General features: G+C 38.8%; 1 protein-coding gene across 4 annotated transcripts in view; it reads right to left on the bottom strand.

Moving 5' to 3' along the window:
* Positions 1-14,022, bottom strand: part of ZRANB1 (zinc finger RANBP2-type containing 1) — a 77,651-nt gene that overhangs the window by 16,488 nt on the left and 47,141 nt on the right. For all 4 annotated transcript variants that reach the window (XM_074297129.1, XM_074297128.1, XM_074297131.1 and 1 more), the window contains 2 exons: positions 7,032-7,219; positions 1,124-1,277 (listed from right to left, as the gene is read on the bottom strand). In XM_074297129.1, the coding sequence (XP_074153230.1) occupies positions 1,124-1,277; positions 7,032-7,219 (342 nt within the window). The remainder of the gene's footprint in view (positions 1-1,123; positions 1,278-7,031; positions 7,220-14,022) is intronic.

Below are 14,022 nucleotides of genomic sequence, written 5' to 3'. Positions count from 1 at the left end.
TTTTTTTTTTAACCTGGAGGAGCAACTAAATAATTCCCACATTTCTTTGGGGAAAGAATTATTTATTATTTTGCAAGGGTGATTCAATGACAATTGTCATTCCAATGTTCAAGAATGAATTTGTCTTTCCCCTTTAACCCTTTGCAAACTCTGGTCTTTTCAACTATGACAAACTGTCCAACAAATTTAAATCCTCAGAAGGAACCTTTACTTTAAAGAAATGATGGACTTTGGTGATGACTTCAATGACAATTGGGGAAAAAAAAAAAAAAAAAGAAAAGAAAAGAAAAGAAAAAAGAACTTGGGGACAATGTAAAGTGTGACTGCTCTAAAAAATGAGCTACTTCACTAACACAGGTGGAGCCAGAGTGTGACATATGAAAAGGGGAAAGCAATTTTTAGAAACACTCTTATTTTTGGTTTGCTCAGCTACTTTAATGCTAACAGAAGGATTCTCCTCCTATTGTCTACTCAAGTAATGGTATAATATCCTAATCAGGATCTAAGATATTTTGTTACATTTAGGATAAACAAATCTTGATCTGAATAAAACAATCAATAATTTCCAAATGAAGCTGGTGTAGAAAACAGCTGATAAAAAGCAGAACCATGAGGTGAGGTCAAACAGAAGAAGAGAAGGAGGGAAATAAAAACTTCCCTTTACTATTATTATCTATTATTACTATACTATCAAAGTTTGTTTTCATGAGGTCCACGGGAAGCCTCAAAGGTATCATCTACAAAACGAGTCAATTAAAATGGATGACTCCAACCTTAAAACTCATTATTTCTATGGAGAAATATGGAAGACAGGCTACCACACATGAAAATGTCTTATGCTAAGAGTAAAAAGCAGGCTGTGTAAAAACAAAATCTAATCAAAACAAACCAACAATACCAACCCCACCCCATAGTGAAAGGCTTATTATTTACATAAACCAAACAAGCACAGAAAATTACAAATGTAAAACGGATAAAGGTTAGAACAGTGGCTTACTTTTTCTACCCCTTCCCCCATAGAAAGGCAATAATCCAGAAAATGTTCTTTGAAAGATACTCTTCATTGTCAGCACAGTGCAATTAGATAAATAATATAAGAGAAAGGTTCCGGTTTCATAGTTACCTGCAGGTAATGTGAATGTAACAAGATCTGTTAGAAAATAGCAAGCAAAATCCCCCTTTCGTTGATGGAGAGAGGCAGCAATCTCACGCCGGATTTGCTCTGTGAGCTCAGGACACACCATCGCTGGAATGCACTTTGCTGCATGCTGAGATACCTTAAAAGGGAGACAGTTTTGAAAGTCCTTTATCTTATGTCACACATCAGCAACATGTATTTATGTAGCCCCTATTACATATGCCAGCCATTGTGCTGAGAGTTACAATACAATCTCATTCGATTTTTCCCACCATCCTGAGAGGCAGGTGCTACTATTATTCCCATTTCACAAGTGAAGAGACAAATCACAGATTGAGGTTTAAGGCCAGATTCAGGCTCAGCACTCTGTCCACTGTGTCACCAGCTGTCCTCATTTTACGTTGAGGAAACTGAGGCAGGCAGCCGGGATGTGACTGCTGGGGGGGGGGGGGGGGGTGTCAGACAACTGGCGAGTATATACAGATCTCACCACTAGCCATTTCCAGACTGCTGGTTTGGGGCTCTCTCTCAGCTGCTTTCTTTCCCCCAGTTCCCACCCTCTGCACATATGAAATCCAAGTGTTTGGACTACCAGGGGTGGAAAAGCTTTGCTCTTCCTCTCTCCTCCGCCACTGTCCAGTCTGTGGGGAGGGAGATCAGGAGTTCTCTCTCTGGCAACAGAGAGGGGATGCTAAAAGCCCTGCAGCAGTGCTCCGTGCTCTGGGCTCTCAAGGCAATTCCTGGGGCTGCTGGTTTCAAAGGGAAAAGGAACCAGGAGATGCAAGGTCTCAAGAACCACAAGAAGGGTAAACAAAGAGACACATTTTCACAAAGATGGGGTTCCCTCAGTCGGCCCCAAACCCGTGAAATAGCCAGAGAGAATGGGTACGTTTCTCACTGGTGACATATTTCATATAAGAGTTCTAGATCAATAGGATTTCAGCAATTCTTTCAGAGATCTTCATCTAACAGGTAGAAAGAAGGATTTATCTTATGCGAGAAGAGGGCCTGGCTGTCAGAGGCTGATGCTGGCTACTTTCTGCCTCTGAGAAGGTAATAGAAAGGTGTCCTGAGAGGGCACATGGAGATCCTTTTGTCCAAAGTCTCTTTATTTTACATATGAGCAAACCAAAGTTTATTTAAAACTTTGTTAATTAAAGAACAAAGTTTTTCAGTGATAGCTCCTGCCCAACAAGGCAGGCTAGCTCTTTGTAGGCCACCAGGGGCCCATCACATTGTTCTCAGAAAGAATGCCAGCAAATCACCAGCCTGTGGAGCCCTCTTGGAATTCAGGAGCAGGTGAGCCTCTCCTTAGGATGGACGCTTCCCTGTTTTCTAGTCTGGCTATATTTGGGACTCTCTGCATTAATCTCAGAAGAGTAAACAACATGTTCTACTTAGAACCTTGGTCAAATTATGGTGGAGCTTGCCCAACATTACTGACATTTTGGACTGGCTATGAATTAGGACTGGAGTCGGGAAGACCTTGCTCCTTAGATAGGCCCATGTGGGCAACCAGAGAGCCAAAAAAGCCCTTGGAAGCTTTGACAACTAAAAGTGTACATCAGAGATGAGCTTCCTTCACTATTAGTGGAGGGCCTTCCCACTCTGAAACCACAGACATCAAGCCTCAAAAACGAACAAATAAATAAATACATGGGATTTCTTACTCTACTGATGAGTCAGCTATTTTCTTCCTCTACTCAAGTCCTATATTCATGCTTTATTGTGAATTGGGGGTAGATTTTCTCCAAAGCACCTCAGGCTGAATGGAAGTTTTCTTCTCCTTCTGAGTTGGGGAAACGCCCGCCCAGAGCCAAAGGCCAGGCTGCAGCTGTGCTGCTTGTCACTCTTAGGAGGTCTGAAGGGGATCCGTATGAATTGCATCAGAGAAGTAATACCCAACTCACAAAATCCAACATGGAGCTATAGTCCAGGGGACTCTAGGGTGACCCAGCTAGGGAAATGTCTGAGGCAAGATTTCAAGTCTTGTCTCCCTGCCTCTAGGCCCAGCATGCTACTTTTGTCTTATTAAATAATGTGTCTCCAAAACACGCGCAATTTCTTGTGGATTTCTAAGACTCTCTTTTTAATGGTCTTGAGGGACAGCTGGCACAGAAAGCATGCTGGGCCTGGAGTCAGGACCTTGGACACTGACTGTGTGACCCTGGGCATGTTCCTTAACTCTTGCCTACTTCAGCTTCCTCAATTATAAAATGGGCACAATGGTGCCCCTCCACCTCCCAGAGATGTGAAGATCCAAACTGAGGATACCTACAGAGTGCCTGGCCTATGGTAGGCACTACACAAATTCTATGATGACCTGCTATAGAAACATGCCTTCTCCCTCTCTTCCTCTGACCCTTCTGGGGATGCTATGAGGATCACGTAAGAGAGTGATCACAAAATGCCACACAAATGTCAGCCTCCTCTTCCTTATCCTTGACTAGTACCAGCAGCTCTGTGGACCCCGTCCTAGCTTATCTCCTTGTGAAGCACAACTTGTGAAAAAACTGCTGGACACTGTCCAACGGAATGTAAACTGCAAGCAGGCCGTTGCAGGGTCTTTTTGACCCTCAGATCTTTCTGCAATAGGATGTACAATGCTCCAACAGAGTTTGGAGAGCTCTCAATGGGAGAGCTTGCTCAGTCAGTCACCAAGCAATTATTAAACACTTACTACCAGACCCTGGGCCAAGCAGTAAAGCAAAAAGAATCCCTTGCCTTCAAGGAAGTCACATTCTATCAGAGACAACAAGAGGCGTGTAATGCCCCAAAGGAAGGAACTAGCAGCTAGGACAACTACTCCAAGATCCTCAGTTAACCTTCACTACAGTATGAGCCCATCTTATTTGGGGGAAGGGGGTTAGGGAGAACTACCCATGTTTCTGATGATAGCTTTCTGTGCAGCTTGTCCTGTGTCATTCCCTGTTTACAAAGGACTGAGCCTGATCTGACCAAATGACACTATCTTCAATTCAATGAGCCCAGGAACAAGACCCTCCACTTCTCAGCCTTGGATATTTTCTCTGGCTGTGCCCCAGGCCTGGAATTCTCCCTATTAATTTCTGCTTCCTAGACTCCCTAAAATTCCATCTTCTCCAACCCTTCAATGTCAGTGTCTTCCCTCTATTAATTATTTCCTAGTTATTCTGTATATCACTTGCTTTGCCTATTTATGTTTGTGTGTATTCTCCCTAGTCACTAGGTGGCACAAGGGATAGAGCACTGGGCATGGAATCACTCATCTTCATGAGTTCATGTCTAGCCTCAATCACTTACTAGCTATGGGATCTAGGTAAGTCATTTCACCCTGTCTGCCTCAATTTCTTCATCTGTAAAATGAGCTGGAGAAGGAAATGGCCAACCACTCCAGTATTTTTAGAGTCAGACATGACTGAACAACACATAAAAAACAATAAAAGTCTTCCCTCCTAACTGTAAGCTTGAGAACATGGTCTTTTGCTTATTTTTGTATCCTCAGTGCTTAGTACAGTGCCTGACACACCATAAGAACTTAATGCTTCTAATTGGTTATTTAGACTCCCTACTGTCCTTGTGGTGATCCTCAGCTTTAATTCTTGGAGATATTGGTGTTTAAAAAACAAATACACACACCCCCCCACACACAAATATTGTGTGCTTCTTCAGCCTCTTAAAACAATAACTTCACATTAATTGAGCACTCTGAAATTAAGAAATATCTTCCCTCAGGCAGCTAGGTGGCGCAGTAGACAGAGTACCAGTCCTGAAATCAGGAGGACCTAAATCCAAATCTGGTCTCTGACACTTAACACTTCCTAGCTGTGTGACCCCAGGCAAAGTCACTTGATCCCAATTGCCTCAGCAAAAAGTCTTCCCTCAAAGACAACCCTCTGAGGTAGAGAATATAAATTGTACCCATGTTTACAGAAGAACGCAAAAATTCAGAGGCCAAGCTTCTTCTCAGTGACAATAAGAATAAGGTCAAGGGCATCATAATATGGTGGGAAAATGTGCTGTCAAAGTTTCAAATCCCATACCTGCCATTTACAGTTTCTGGGACCTTAAACAAAACATTTATGTCTCTGGGCTACGGCTCAAATTTTCCAGGTATAAAATGAGATTAGATGAGATGACCTCTTGATTCCTTCTAGCTCTTCCTTAAGTCTCCTGGCGTACATCCAAAGCTGCCCACAACAGGCACTTCAACAGGGAAAGAAATGACACGTGCTCCAGGGCATGGTTCCACTGCTTGCTAAGCACATGTGCAACCACAGCAACAAAGGGAAGAGGAAGAGTACTGCAGACATGCTCCAAGAAGCTGATGACAAAATGTAATCTAATTGTGCCTCAAACTGTGCTCAAGAACATCCACATTAGTAGTTAAGTAATGAGAACCTCTCTGGCAGAATAAGCACCTTACAGACACCAACCCATGAAAGCCCCTTTTCTCAGTTTTTGTCTTCTGTAGGACACGACTCAGGGCTTACTACTCTACTCTCCCTCTAGTTCTCCTCCCAGGTCTATCTCATTCCTATAACTGCAGGTGAACCTCAAGGGTCTGCCCTGGGCCTTCTCTTCAGTGAGACACTTCACTTGATGATCTCATCAGCTCCTAGAGATTCAATTACCCTCTCTACAGAGCTGATGATTCTTGGAAATATCTGTCCAATCCTCACCTTCACTCTTGCATCTCGCCGCCTAGAGGACATTTCAAACCGGATGTCCCACTAACCAATTTCAACTCAATCAGTCCAAAACCAAGATAATCATTCCTCACCTCCCATGCTGTCCTATTGCTAGCAAGGACACCACCTTCTGCTCAAGCCCTCAGGCCTCCTCACTGCCCAGATCCAAGCTGTTGCCAAGGCCTGTGGATTTCTTCTGTGCTGATGCAATACTCCCTCCCCCCCGCCTCCTTTGAACACCATCCCTACTGGGGCCCACCCCATCATCACACTTCACTTGTTTCAAGAGCTGATGCTGGGTCTGTCTGCTTCACGTCTCTCCACTCCAATTACCACTAAAGTGTAAGTCTAATCAGGTCACTTCCCCTGTCCCCCCCCTCAATAAACTCTAGTGGTTTCCCATCACCTTCAGGACCCCAACCCCCCTTTCCCCCCCGTGCCCCGGTTTGGCTTTTAAAGCTTGTTTCTCCCTGAACTGTCTTCTTGTGCTTTATACTCCCCTTTAGCAGCTACTCTACAAATCAACCTGAGAGGTTCTTGCTCAACCTCACACAAGGTCTTCCCTCTCCCAACTCCTGGCTGCTCCCCATCCTTGCATGTCCCTCAACCCCACAATCTCCACTTTCAGGCTTCCCTGGCTTCATGCAAGTCTCAGATAAACTCCCACCTTACATAGGAAGCCTTGCCCAAGTGCTCTTCAGGCTAGCCCCTTCATTCTGAAATCACTTCTAACTTGTCCCATATGTATCCTCTTCTTTTCATGTTGTCTTTCTACCAGGCTGAGCTCCTTGAGGATAGACACAATTTCTGGCTTTGTAGCATGGCGCAATGTACATACTAAGTGCTTAATTAATGCTTGTTGACAAGAAATGACAAGCCAGAACTGGACCATCTTTTAAGACTCTCCCAAGGTTCTCTAGCACCCTATATCTCAATACCTTTCCTTCCTTGTGTCTTTTACATTTCACGGATTCCACTGCAGTGATCAGGCTATAATTCTGTTAGCTTTCCCTCCCTAGCAACATAAGAGGTGATTCTGATCCATATTTTTGATTCAGATCATATGTCTCATCCAAGAAGATCCAGCCCTGACTTCATTTGTTATGAACACAGAGTGTCACCTACTTGCAACAACCTTTACCTATAGCTTTCTCTCTGGATCATTTCTAACTTCAATTCTTTGAAGATTATGATGTACCCCACATATCAAAGTTCCTACGTACCTCTGTCAGCAATATTGCTAGCATATCCTGCCTCTGAAAACGTATTGCCAGATGTACCAGAGTGTACCCCACATCAAAGGCAGACGGGCGATTCAGTAAGCGGACTTCATCAGCAGTAAGCTGTCGAGCAATATCTCCACCCGAGGACTTATATGCTTCTATAGCAGCTAAATCACCCTCCACAACTCCTAAAAGACAACAAAAGAGAAACATGATTAATTATATATTTCTAACAAGGCCTGAAGTTGTATCAATTATTTCAATGCTAAGTTTTGCCCCCTGTCCTATCGGAACTCTAGTTTAAGCCTTCAGTTATATTTATAAAGAGCAAAAAACAAATAGAGATAAAAATAAAAAAGGGGAGTAACCTATAAAATTAAGCTTTCTTGGTTGCATACTTACCTTACCCATTTAGGATTGACTCTAAGCTTGAGTAAGATTTTGACACATCTAAGAAGAATGGGAACTTCTCAAAATAGGTATTGTATTTTGCCAACTTGTATAGTTGCAGGGTTAGCACAGGGCCTACCACAGTCACAGTGGCTGCTACAGCAGGACCGCTGGTGCGGGGACCAACACTACTAGGCTTCTAGAGTAAAGATCTGAGTCTGGTTTGGCCAAGTAACCAATGAAACCATTGGTCCAATTCATTGATCGGGAAGTTTTGCTTCAGGCTTAAAAAAAAAAATGCTCTCACTGCCTTTACACTTCACTTTTAAAGTTGTGTGAAAACAAACACTGGCTTCACTGGCTTCAATGGTGTTCTGAAGTTGTTTTTGTTTGGATTGGGATTTGGGGGAGGTGGGGTTTGTCTGAGACAAGTATTATGATTTTTTTTTTCCCTTCAGATGCCAATGAGAAAAAGATTGGCAATGAAAAATTACTAGTTTTCTACATTATTTCCAAAGTGAAAATAAAAACCAAAAAGCCTCACTCAAATCTATTACAATTGGAGAAGGGAGAGTAAATGGTAAAGAAGTTCTGGGAGCATAGCTTCAAAGTCTCCTAGCATCCACCTGGCATGAATATCAGAATCAATGTTGTTATATACAAGACAAAAACACTCACCATTCACTATACAAAGTTGTAGGTTAACTTCGAATTGTCATAAAATGACATTAACTAAGGTCTACAAAGTACTAGGTAGAAACATAAAATCACGCAACTCAGCAACTATCTAGTTTAATCCATATACTACATAAACCAAGAAGGGAGCTCCATGGAGTCCATTCAATTTGGAACAGATCTCAGTACATTTTTCCCTGATGAGGAAAATGGCCTCTCCATCATTTTTATTTAGCTACTATTACTAGCTCTTTTCTGTGAGGTCAAACAGAATGAGCCAGGAGTCCTCTGTTACATGACAGACCTATAAACACTTGAACACAGCTCTTTTATCATCATGTCCTTCTGAATCTTCTCTAATCTAATTACTTCAATTGAGCTTTGTAATTAATAATGTTATCAATAATCAGTTGAGCAATATTATGTATCAATAAAGTAAAAATGGATAAATGATTTAGATATTTTAAAGGTTAATTAAGCGAGCATGGAAAAATTTACCTGACGAATTTGTGGATAAGGGAAGATTTTAGAACCAAACAAAAATAGAAAGATTCACAGAAAAATGGATAATGCCAATTATATAAAATTAATATTTTTATACAAACAAAACAAACACAGACAAAATTAAAAAGAAAACGAAAAACCTAAGGAATAAATTTTACAAGATTCTCTAATAAAGTCCTCATTTCTTAAATATATGGAGAACTGAGTCGAATCTATAAACACAAGATCTATTCCCCAATTGATTAATAATCAAAGGATATAAACAGTTTCAGAAGAAATCAGTTATCAATATTTTATGTGACTACCAAAAAATGTTCCAGAAACAAATTAAAACAACTCGCATCTATCAAATTTGCTAACATAATAGAAAAAGAAAATGACAAATGTTGAAGGAGATGTGGAAAAATAGGGGCATTAATGCAATGTTGATGGAATTATGAACTGATCCAACCATTCTAGAGAACAATTTGGAAATATGCCTAGAAAGCTATAAAACTCTGCATAAACACTGACCCAACAATAACACTATTTCTAAGAGATGAAAGAATAGTCATGGTAACAAAGAACTAGACACTGAAGAGATGCCCATTCATTGTATATAACTGTGATGGTATATTAATGTGCTAAAAATAAATTACAAAGAGGATGGTTTCAGAAAAATCTGAGAAAACTTATGTGAATACAAAATGAAATAAACAACTAGGAAAACATTGTACACAGAAACAGCAAGATCATAATTATGATCAACTACGAAAACCTTGGTGATCAATCGAGTCAATTCCATCTGATGAATGGTGAAAAACATTATTTCATCCCAGAGAAAGAACTGATCAACTCTGATGGCAGACTTTAGCATATGTTTTTAATTTTGGGAAGGGGAAGAGTTGCTCTTCTCCACCCCCCAACATGGCTAATTCAAAATCAACAGATGTTCATTAAATGCCAACTCTGCATCAGTCATCATGCTAACTGCATCACTCTTTAAATGTATCCAGGAAAATAGCTGTAATGAACAACTATAAATATATTAATTCAAGATTGTTTACTAGGACATATAGCAACAATTTTTCCTAACTCCTTAACCAAATGCTAGAAAAGCCAATATAATGCTTTTGCTTAGGCTTTGCCCTGTGTGGGTATATGTTTTAAATACTGCAAAATGTCAAACACTAGTGAATTTCACATGGGGCTCTTTCTATGAGGGACTCAACATAATGTGGGTTATTTTGTTTTGTTTTACTTTCACACAACATCAGTGCCCTGTCCCAATTTTCATGTACTTAATGCAATGATAACTAACTCTTATATAACACTTATAGATTTGTGTTTTTGTGTTTTATACATATATAAATATAAAAAAAAAAAATGACCTGCCCCAGCCATTCAGCCAAGTTGTTTTAAGAGGCACAATCAGAATTGAGGTCTTCCTCACTCAAAATCCAGTATGCTCTACAAGTATGCCATCTTCTCAGAAGATTGTCAATATGACTGTGTCTTTAAATTATGAGTTCTTGACCTAGGTCTATAAACATACTTCCCCCCTCCCCATTTTCCATTTCTATTAAATTTAACATAGTTTCCTTTGTCATTCTATGCATTTACATTCTGCATTTTTAAAAACATGCTTCTGAGAAGCAATCCACAAGGGGTTCAGGATAACAAAAGTTAAGACCCCCACCAAAAACTATAATAAATGATTCTAAAACTGAAGGCTTTCCTAAAAAGTTATTTTAGTAAATATTCCCTGTACATATTTGATTATCTCTAAAGTCCACTTCTGCTCCAAAGACTATGGTCTCCTAATAATATTATTGAAATTCAGGAAGAAAGCATAGACACAGAGATTCTTAACCTTTTTTCGGAACATTGACTTCTCTGCCAGTCTGGTGATGTCTGTAACTCCTCAGAACTATGTTTTAAAGTGCATAAAATAAGTATTTGGAATTACAACAGAAACCAGTTACAGTGAAATACAGTTATCAAAATATTTTTAAGTTCTCAGACTTCAGGTTAAGAACCCCTCAAACAGAACAAGTAGAAATATATGCTTTTAGTGGAAAATTTTAGCTAATTTTCTAAATCTCAGTTTTATTACTTTCAAGTCCCTGAAAAACTCCAGAAGTACTCCTAAACTTGCTTAAGCAATTTGTGAGGCAGCTAGGTGGCATAGTGGATAGAGCACCAGCCCTGAAGTCAGAAAGTCCTGAGTCCAAATCTGGTCTCAGACCCGACACTTTCTAGCTGTGTGACCTTGGGCAAGTCATTTAACCCCAATTGCCTCAGGGAGAAATAAAAAAGAAAGAAATTGTTGAAAATTTAATTATCAAATTGTTAGTTTGTAACTCGGTGCCAGTATTGAGGGGATTTTTGTTTGTTTTTTAAAAGAGTGCTTTATAACAGGTCTTTGAGGGTGCAGGCTATTTTATCTGAATAATCCCAAGTTTTATCACTGTATGGTATCTTAGATGGGTGCTTAAAATCTTTATTGAATTTGAAGTAGTCTAAATATTACACAACTATCACTGCTGCCACCCTCCCCCACCCCACCAAAAAAAAAAAAAAAAAAAAAAATCACCACTACCACCAATTCTTCAATACCATTTAGTGCTTAGAAATGAAAAGCTATGTTCCTTTTTCCAGGATGAAAAATCAAACTCCAGCTGATATTGATTATTTATGATTAATTCCAAATTAACAGTTTTACTATATTATATCTAGATTATACTCCATTTTAAATTCATTAGACTTAACAGACTTCTTAACTATTTAGGAAATATTAAACACACTTCAGGAAACAACAGGAAAACTCAAAGATCTTACAAATTCCCACCCTCAACCCCCAATAAAAACTACACACAAGGTATGACTATTGTTTACTCAGAGTTGTAAAAATGCCACCAGACAACCCAGGAAAGAAAGTCAAAAAACTGGTCTCTCTTATCATCCCCTTTGCTGTGTTGACAGATATTCTTCTAAGGTGTTTTTGGTTTGTTAGAGGAGTTGTTTTTGTTGCTGATCACTATCGATCAAGTCTTAAGAAATACCTTTAAAGCTTTCAATAACTTAGGAGAATCTCATTTTGGCATTTACATCTATGACCTTATTTCACAGACTGATGAACATCATGGCCATACCACAAAACACATGAAATGAAATATGACCACCAAAAAAAACTCAAAGAAGCCTCATGAGCATGACATCAGGGATGAGAACTATGGTTTTGGGACTCTGGCTTACACAGTTACAATTACCACCCTGCTTTACCAGTAGCAAACAAGCTATTTGTTTATTTTAATAGTACAGAAGCCAGGGAGTAAAAACAATAGTAAAAGAATCAAGTACAGCCTCTGTGGCTCTCACCAAGGCTACACACCAGTATGATGGAGGACCTTGTCCATTAGAGATAATATGAAATGTGCAAGAGGCAAAAAATGAGAAGATAGAACAGAATAGAAAAGCTAAAAACAGGTCTTTAGACATATCAATGATTTTATAACTTTTAGAATAAAAGAGATATAACATATACAATATACAAAGCCACAAAAACAAATTCCAAAGCCACAAAAATAAATTCCAAGGCCCGAAAAAACTATTTTTTACATTACCAGTTACCTATTTTAATGTTATCTAAGACGATACATTAAGATAATAAACAAATTATTGAAATTCAGCCTACAGTCATCAAAGTCAAATCCTATTAAAACCAATGCAGAAAGTTTATGCATATTTTGTGTTTTTGCATATTAAGAGTTTGAAAAACTTTAAAGACTTTAAAAAAATACTTTATTTCATTATGTTAGCCTAGCTGTTCGCTAAGGAAAAAAAAATTGTACTGAATATAAAAATGGTCTTGCAAATTCTCCCTCAAATACCAATACTATTTTCAATTTCTGTACTAGAAGGCCACTTCCAATGAGGTCACTGAAGTATAAGATAAGTATATATAGACAAGTCTAGATATTTCTAGGTCTACTTTCAAATGGCAAAAAGTTACTCAAAAGACATTGGTAAGAGAGAATCAAAGTGGCCCATATATGTTTTCTAGGTCACAAACCTTAAATTCAATCCAAGAACATCTGAAACATTTCTTCTTGAAAAACTTGCACATTTTGAAATTTTAACAGATATTGAAATTTCTATTACATATACTTTCCCTATCTACCTCCCAAGAATACTGGAAGAATAAGTGGGGAGAAAAAACAATTAAAAGCAATTTGAATTCTCAGGCACGAAATAAAAAAGTCATATAAAAGAAGCCTGAAGCTTGAATGACAACTTTCTGAATTTAAATATGTGAAACCAAGCAACATTATTAGCCAATATTAACTAGAGAAATTTTTCCACATTTACAGAATTGAGGGGGGAAAAAAAAGAGTAAAAATAAGGATATATTAAAAGCTCAATTATTGGAAACTACAAAATTTCCCCCACTTAACATGTAGACCTTTAAGCACAGATACTAAAAAAAGCACTGTGTGCTTAACTGGTCTATAAGCTAGGCCTTATTTCCCAGTAATGTTGATCCTGTTGAGGTCAAAAGTCACACTGATAGAAGACTCCACTCAGACCACAGCTACTATGGAACTCCGTAGAATATGGAGCTGGCTCACAGGTGTTTTAAAGTAACACATTTTTTCCCCCATATATGGCACAATTTTCAAAGTTTTGTGGGTTCTTTTATTTTCCTTTATGGCATTAAAATTGTCAAGGTAACGAACTTTGAAAAGAATGCCAAATGGTAAAAAAAATCTAGGACTTACCTGAGCCCACGTGGGCCAGCTCAACCTTACACTGGAGTTCTATGGTAGCTGTGACATCACAGCATGCTTTATTGCTGTGGGGTCAAGGTAGGCCTGGAGGCAGCGGGCACAATTTCAGGAACCCTTGAAAAGAAAAGTTAGTTTTAAGTGGTAATGTTTTCAGAATATCCTTTCGCATGGTTAGCAGATAGTAGATAGAATCAGATGTGGCTATGTCCCTGGGCTGCCTTTTCTCCACAGCTTAGCTCTTCATCTATTCAACCACTCCTTTTCCCTGTTAAAATCCAGTTGTCCTTTTTCATGTATGCTGTTCCTACTCAGCTATAATTCAAATAAAACTAGCTATTGCCTTAAGTTTAATTTACCAAGGCATATTCAGAGGGATTTTTTTAAAAAGGATTTTTCTTAAATTAAAAAAAAAAAATTTTTTAAGACTTCTAAAATGTTTTTTAAAAAAGTCTTATTTTTTTAAGAATCCTTGAAAAATAGCATAAGAACTTGCACACACTAAAGCAGAGTACTTACTATAAATTCACTTCTAATTTTCATTTTTCATATAGTCCAATAGCAAGAAAAGACTTTATAAGTTAAACTCATCCCCATCTGTTACTGGAATGAAAATACATTAAAATGACCCTTTTTGAATACTCATTATTAAAGAT

The sequence above is a fragment of the Sminthopsis crassicaudata genome, chromosome 2 (assembly GCF_048593235.1).
Source record: "Sminthopsis crassicaudata isolate SCR6 chromosome 2, ASM4859323v1, whole genome shotgun sequence".
In the NCBI taxonomy this organism is placed as follows: domain Eukaryota; kingdom Metazoa; phylum Chordata; class Mammalia; order Dasyuromorphia; family Dasyuridae; genus Sminthopsis; species Sminthopsis crassicaudata.
The sequence above is the reverse complement of the archived record's forward strand: the minus strand, read 5'-3'. Positions and strand labels throughout refer to the sequence as shown.